At 47.0% G+C, this 7,682-nt stretch overlaps 1 protein-coding gene across 7 annotated transcripts in view; it reads right to left on the bottom strand.

Moving 5' to 3' along the window:
* Window positions 1-6,183: 6,183 nt before the first annotated feature.
* Window positions 6,184-7,682, bottom strand: part of SGSM2 (small G protein signaling modulator 2) — a 41,610-nt gene continuing 40,111 nt past the window's right edge. For 6 of the 7 annotated variants that reach the window (XM_090122655.1, XM_090122656.1, XM_090122657.1 and 3 more), the window contains 3 exons: window positions 7,584-7,680; window positions 6,977-7,144; window positions 6,184-6,384 (listed from right to left, as the gene is read on the bottom strand). In XM_090122655.1, coding sequence (XP_089978781.1) covers window positions 6,296-6,384; window positions 6,977-7,144; window positions 7,584-7,680 — 354 coding nt within the window. In that variant the 3' untranslated portion in view covers window positions 6,184-6,295. The remainder of the gene's footprint in view (window positions 6,385-6,976; window positions 7,145-7,583; window positions 7,681-7,682) is intronic. The other variant, XM_090122658.1, reaches the window with a different exon arrangement.

The following is a 7,682-nucleotide window of genomic DNA, read 5'->3' as shown; positions in this document are numbered from 1 at the left end:
CGCCGCCAGGCTGAGCCCAGCGCTGCTCTGTGCTGCGCTCGGCGGGGAGCGACCGCTCCTTTCCGGCCCCAGAATGTATCGAAACTTGGAAAATCGACGTTACTTGAACACTGCAAAGCAGCATTAATTTACTGGCATCCTTTAGAGAAGATTTAAAAACGTAGAAGAAGAAGAAATGTAATGCCTGCTGAATGGGGAAGGTTGGCCAATGATGCCATCGGCGCTGTGACCACGTGTGCCATCCGGCATTGAGGTGAGGCTTTGGCTCCTGGGGACGGTGCCACCCAGCGTTGGGGTGGGGCTGGGGGTGCTCTGGGAGAGGGGATCTGCAGCATCCATGCCTGTGAGATGAGGAACTGGAAACACAGCTTGGCTAAACCTGCTTCACCCGACTCAGATTTGAATGCTCTCTCCTGCAGATCACCAAGTTGGATGTCTCAGGCTTTGAGAAAAGCCTCCTGGGTCCCTTGAGCACGGACTGAGAGCCAGGTAAGCCAGGTCACACCACACTGCTCCAGTTGTGTGCACATGGGGCTCCTAGTGGTACCCAAGTCGATTTCTGAACTGCTCATAAGGGCCTTTTGCTCAAACATCACTGTGCTGTTTTTTAGCCTGCCTGTTAGCTCCAGGAGGTGCCAACGCTGAGTTTGATTAATTAGGTGCTATTAGATAGTCAGGGTATCCCAGTAATTTGCTCCTATGGGTATGAAATGACCTGTCCCCTCTCTTGTCTACACATTTTATGTGCAGAATACTTTTCATCTCAGTGCTTAGAATTGGTTCTCTGGTCAGATCTTAGAGTAGATCCAACTAAAACATTCTGAAAAGGGAAACAGTGGCTTTTTGGTCTGAAAAATCAAATGCAGCAGGACTCAGAGTTGTGCTGGTGATTGTTCAGCTGTGCCATCTGATGCTCCTCAACTGCATCTGTGTGGACAGCAGGCTTGGCTGGGCTCGCAGAAGCCAGCAGCTGCAATTGCTATGACACTTGATTAGCAGCACTTGTAAGGAGATCTTATGTTACCTGCATTTCTCAAAAAGTATTTTGGCTTCTTCATGTCCACCCCCTCCCCACTTTCAGAAGTTGCCAGGAGTACCACCTGATGTTTAACAAGATTAACAAGCTTGGATGAATGAATGAAAGGAGGAGGGGGGTTCAGGGTAAGGTGCAAGAACGTTTCAGTGTGGCTGTTGTGTGGGGGCATAGTGGAAATGCTAAGTCACAGCCTGAAGCAGTGATGGAGCACCTGGTGGGAAGGCAAGGCCAGCCCAGGGGATCTCAGCTGCATGCAATGTACTGAATGAGCAGGAGGGCTGGAGCCAGGATCCACCCCTTCCCAGACTTCATTTAAGGGTTGGCAGTGGAGGTGAGGGTATCTTGCTAGAGATCCTTGCCTACTTGAGACCTTCCAAAGGTAAGCAGCTCTTTTCCTTTGTTTCTGTGTCTGTGGCTGCTGCATTTGGGCTTGTTCTCATTTGCTGCAGCCAAAGACTTTACAACCATGCTGTTATCGCTGTAGTTTCCATCACATTGTGGTGTTATGGGGTTGTAGGGAGGTGGCACCTGTGTCTGGTGGGGATGGGGAGGGGAGGGGAAAGCACAGTGCAGGGCTTGTAAGTTATAAGTCACAGAGAGGTAGCAACTGTTATGTGCAAGCATACATTGGAAGCAAATGAAAAAGTTGAAGCTTAAAAATAATGCAAAACTCCATTATATCAAAAGTGGTATTGCTAAGGTGTGCTGGGAACTGCCTGGGCTTGCTTGCTTCCATGTCGCAGTGCCATGGCTGCACTGCTGTGATGCCAGGTGAGGCAGAGCTCTTCCACCATTGCTGATTTCATTGCTTGTTTTCTCCCTCCTGGGAATTTTTAAAAGATGTGGAGGGGAGCTGTTAATGGTAGCAGTGCGTGGCTGAGGCCTGAGGCTCAGAGCATTATCTCTTGCTTGCTTGTTTCCTCTGAATTGCGTGGGTACGTGCTGGGCTGCTGCTCCGGGTGCTGTCAGGTCCAGAGGTGCCTGGGCACTGGGTGGTGCTGGGGGGGTTTGTGGAGCAGGAATAGTCACAAAGCCTCTGAACACCCCCAGTGTCAGCCTCCTCAGAGTCATCTTTTGGGGCTGTTTGGGGGGGCAGGGAGATCTTCCCGGAGCCCTTAGGAAGGAAGTGGACCTGCGGGGGCCCAGCTGTGCCGGGCTGCTCATCCGAAGGCGGCTGCGGTGCTGAGGGCTGGTGCTGGGGAGCTGCTCCTGCTGAAGGCAGCGGTGTCAGAAGGCCTTGGGAGTGGAGGAAGTTCTGCTGTTTTATTGCTTTAGGTTTTTTGCTTGTTTTTTAATTTCGCTTGTGAAACTGCATTGCACTTCTAGATGGGGTAGAGCTTCTGAAGGTGGAAGGCAGAGCTGGGGCTGACTTAATGGGGTGCTGTGAGACGTGGCAGTGAACTGTAAGGGCCCAAGTTGCTGTGTTTGGCAAAATGAGTGGTGGAGGCAGTGTGTGAAACCCAACCAAGCGGGCTGCTCGGGCTGAGTCTGGGCTACAGAAAAGAGAGCAGGAAGCAGGGGAGATTTGTGGGCTTTTTTTTTTTTTTTTTTTCTGCTGGCAGTGGGTAGCAGTGAGAATTTCAGTGTGATGAAACTTCTCTGGGATGCTGCATTTTGTGAAATGAATTCCTGTTGCTGCAGGGACTCTGCAGCTTTGGGGGACAGCTTTCTAAGTCGGAATATCTAGCTCAAAAGCTTCCGAGAGCTTGCAGAAGAGTGCTTGGGGTGCATGAGGGGGGCGTTGGTACTAAGAAGGCCCTGTAGAAAAGAAAGTGAAGTGACAAGATGAAGGTGAAGGACACAAGCATTGGAAGATCGTTTAAGCCAACATGTCCCCAGATACATTTCATGGAGGGCTTACGTCCTTGTGTGAGGATGAATAACGACTGGCAGCTCTAACAGCCACGAGTGGTGGCTGAGGCACTGCTGTGTGCACTGCAGCACGGAGGGGCGCTGGGACTTCTGGCTTCTGACTGCCAGTGGGTTGGGGAAACTCTCCTTTGCTCTGTGGGAACCACCTCTGGGCAGAGCTCCCAGCAGAAACACAGACGAGGGTTGCCTGAAAACGTGGAGGAGCGATCTCTGCAAAACCTGGCTGCAGCAGACGAGCAGCAGGGCAGCAAGCTTGGGGAGAGGGACGGGAACTGCAGGAGTCTTTTGGGGGCTCTGGAGGACAAACGGAGCGTTGGAGGAGGATCTATCCTGGAGGCCCGGCAGTGCTGTTAGATTTTTTTAACGTTAGCTGCAGCACGATCAGGCCTGAGACTGTTATTTTTTAGCACTTGTCACAGGCCCACTTCTGCTCGCACTCCTCCAGGGCTGCGCCAGCTGCGGGCTCAGCGCTGCTGGGCGCTGCGGGGCTCCGTGCAACCCATGTCTGTGCTGGAGGTCTGTCAGGGCCGTGAGCAGCCTGGTGGCAGCGACCTTCAGAAGTACTGCTTAGTGCAAAGCCTGTGTGCTCATCACAGAAATGGTCGCTGCGTATCCCGCTCTCCTTCCAGACAGCCTGCTCCTCAGGGCTCCCTGTTCTGTCTCTGAAGGTCCCTTCGGGGCTGAGAAATTGTTTCCAAAGATCTCCACAAAATGCCTTGACAGTAAGTATTTATTTATATGTTACATTTAAATATAATTGAGCAATAAAGAGAATAGTCTGCTCCTGACAAAAATAAGTTAATACACAATATTCATAAAATACAACTGGACAGAACATTATAACAAATACAACAAATTCTGCAGATATTTTTTTAAATAGATTTGTATAGTACATTCCCAACAAAGAAAAATAGTGCAGTTTTATTTCTTACATCATTTCCTCAGGCTCTGTATATTGGAGGGCTTTTTTGCTCTTTTTTTTTTTTTTAACACTTCACTCTTCAGACACCAGGCAGGCACAAACCCAAGCGTTTTCAGACCTTTCAGCAGCCATGCTCTGCCCTATGAGAAGTGTGATGCAGCTGTAAGTAATGGTGAGGTCAGGCTGTGAGCGTGCCTGCAGTACAACTTCTTGGCTTCTCATCCTGAGCGCGCTCTAACAGTTGGCCGTGTGGGGGGTGAGGAGTACAGCTCATCACTCACAGCCTTCCTCCTCCTGTCATTCCCACTGTTGTTATTTTAGCACTGCTATGCACAGAGAGGGGGTTTCCTTCTAACCTTCCTCCTCTGCACCTTTTTTCAGAGTTCTGTAGGCTCGTCTGTTCTCGCTTCTGCTTTGTGACCGTGTTGCTACCGAGTGTGCGGTGCTGCAGGTGGGCTCTGCTGCAGTGAGGGGGGGCCCTGCCTGCGCTGCTGTGTCACAGTCTGGCCTTGGGACAGCGCCTGAGTGACAGCTGTGTGTGGAAATGAGGGCAGGGACAAACTGCTGTTTTACTTTACCCTCCCATCAAATGTGCAGGGACCACTGTAAGCGCTTGATGATTAGTTAAAAAGCATGCTGCCTGCTTTTTTATACCCCTTTTGGAATATCATTTATTATTTTTATTTTACTTCAGTCATAAAAAGAGAACTAAGCACAGATGACACTTGTAGAATCAAATCTTCCTCTTGCTTGTGCAAGCAATGTTCAGCTCATTAGGACCTGAAGGCATTACACATCTATTGCAAAAGCAAGAGAAACTGCTCGCTACTTGTGTGGTAATAGGAGGGGAGTTACCAGCCAGGGCTGAGGTCTTTGGACAGAGTAATTTGATTCCCTATGCCTGTTTTGCTAAAATCTGATTTTAGAAGCTCATCTGAGTTGACAGCTGCTTTTGTTGACAACCTGGGAGGCTCAGTGGAAACAGAGCTGTGTAACCCAGCCTGCTCTGAATGTTTTAAAAAGGAAAAAAATTCAAACTTTATCACTGAGCTTCAGTAGCAAAGGGAGGAATGCTTAAAATGGAGACACTGAGTTTTCTGGGAGCACAGGTCACATCAGCCCATGAAATCTACAGTTAATCCCATTAGTAAAAAGCTGCTCCTTTCCTCTCTCTGGCTGACACAGAGACACACTTAAATACAACACATGCTGGGAAAGCAGTAAGAGTACAGATGATAAATTTTATATAGAGTGATGAAGTGCTAGGATAGCAACAGGCAGCTCCATGGCTGAGCCCCAGCGAAGTCACTTTTGCTCTCTATAGAAGATGGGTTAAAATACACACTGCTACTGGAAGCATGCAGCCAAGCACAGGAAGAGGAGGCACAGAACTGCCATGGCATGTGCAAGGGTGGCTCTACAAACCAGCACAGCATGACAGCAAAATGGATCCTGTGCAACAATTTAAACTGCTTAATCTGGCAAGTACCAAGACTTGCTTGAGTTAACAAATGCCTGGTTTGTGTTGCAGGATCCCAAGGGAAGTCCTCCCAGAGCAGGGGGGGAGGAGGAGGAGGTTAGCAGTCTGCAGTAAATGAACTGGAGGAGGTGAGGCTGTGCAGTGTCTGCTCTGTAAGTAGGATTTGAACTTTATGAGATTCTGCACAGATGCAAAGAGTGTGGGATTTGCTAACATGAGCAAGGAAACTGTTTCTATGTGCTTAAGCTGTGTTAACCTGAACTATATTAGGCAGATCTGTCATCTGGGAATACTTGCAAAGTAAAACAAGGGCAAGTTTGTGGCATATGTAGGCCATGAACACTCAACAGCATGAGCTAGGCAGCAAAGGCTAACCATTGTTTCTAGCCAGCATTGCCAGGTCTTCACTGCTCATCTTAACCCTGTTACTTACTGTAAGGCTATTCTCCCAGTTGTTAATCTTATTTTACTTGCTAAGTATTCTGAATGTAAGTATGAATATTTTAGCAACAGGATCTGCATATGCATTTCTCTTCTGTGTTCAAGGTATAGTCTGTGAACTGAGCCCACAAATTGCTCTTCCATGGACCCAGACCAGTGCTTGCCCCACTTCAATATCAGATCAGGCCTCACCTCTTCAAAAAATCCTGGCAGAGCACAAAATGTGCTACTGAAGGTGCAGTAAGTCAAAATATAAATGTTGTAATGTCAAATACCCCCTTTTTAGTATCTCAGTTATGTAAGCAGACAGTCTTCTAGAGAGAGAAATAAGAGAATGCAAAAAGATTCTGTTCTGAAATACAAAGTTGAGTGTAACAAGGACTATCAAACACAAACCCTCTCTGGTGAAGGAAAAGTTCATTTTTAAAAGTATTACAAATCTGGTTATTTATTACATTACATGGAAGATGCAATTAAAACACCATTTTGAAGTTACAGTGCAAGAAATGCTCCATCCAGTAGCTCACAGCAAGGCCCACAATGATCACTTGTTTTCAATCAATGTCTGCACTTTGTAGACAAGGTCTCTTGCTATCCTCAGTATTTCCTGGGCATTGTGATGTTCTGCCATTTCTAAAAGACACAGACAAGCATTTTTAACTGTCCATGGCAGGAACACTTCTAGTATTGATATTGCTGTCATGTTAGCATTGATCAATTAGTGTTACAAGAGCACCAGAACAAAAGTATTGGCAGTGATTTAGGTTTTTGGAATTAAAGATGAATAAGTGAATTAATCCCTTAGTGCCATAGGCCCTGGCACCCACAGCTAATCCTTCAGGTGTCAGTTCTCTTGCTGCAAAAAGTCACAGTCCCTTACGACCACAAAACAGGAATGGGAGGTCAGTACTTGGGCACTAGAGCCCTCTTGGACTCTAAAAACAAAGATGCAGAACCTTTTCCTCATTTGTTTTTAGGAAAACAGGCACTGCTGTTTGTGGGGCAGGTTGGATCTTCAGCAAGTACGTGAAAATCTGAGCTCTTCATGCACATGGAAAGCAACGTGACTGAAGCGGTAAGGGATTCTCAACTTAAAATGAACAGGGGCTTTCACAACAGCAGGGACACTGAACAACTGCAGATGGTTTGTGAGAGTAAGGGAGAAGCAGCAGAGTGTGGATACTTGCTGTTTATCACAATGTCTTTCTTAAAATACGTCTCTTACCATTAAAAAACTTGATGATATCAGTGAAGTCCATGTTGTTATCACGGATAATCTCTCGGTAAACTTCCACAAGTGCTAAGGCAATGAAAAGGACAAAATGTTCTGAAGAGATGTGCTTTGCAGCCCAAATTACTTCCCACACTGTAAATACATCCTCGTACAACAATTCTGAATGGGAATAAACATTACAAGAGCATCTGATTATTCAAATTGACCATTTCAGCCCACCCCTCACTATGATGTATTTCAGGCCTGATGCAGAAAATAATTGTATGTGATTGACTCCTCCTTTTCCCTCTCCCTTTCTCCTCCAGCCAACTCCTGTCATTTATTAGTGCAACTATGGCAACTGAGAATTAAGAAAGAGCATAGGTGTAAGTGGTGTGACTTAACCCCCAAAAGATGCCCAGGTGGGCCCACTTGCTGTAGTTAGGGCTACAGGACAGGCTGCGAGTCTGAATGCATAGCAGAGGTCCTCCTTGTATAGAAAGTACATCACTCAGCAGATCCAACAGCTACTGAGCTGTCCCTCATAAAAACATTTTGCTACAGCCAGACATAGGTATGTTCAATTTTGCATAACTCCACAGGCATAAAACATTATTACCTCTTTTAAAGTCAAGCAGGAACCAGCGATAGCAGAAGTAAAAGTGAGTGTAATCTCCATTCTGATGCATCAGTTCAAAAAGCTCTGAGTCTAGAATCT

The sequence above is a fragment of the Phasianus colchicus genome, chromosome 21 (genome assembly GCF_987193195.1).
Source record: "Phasianus colchicus chromosome 21, bPhaCol1.hap1.1, whole genome shotgun sequence".
Classification (NCBI taxonomy): Eukaryota; Metazoa; Chordata; class Aves; order Galliformes; family Phasianidae; genus Phasianus; species Phasianus colchicus.
This window is presented reverse-complemented; position numbering and strand designations above follow the sequence as displayed.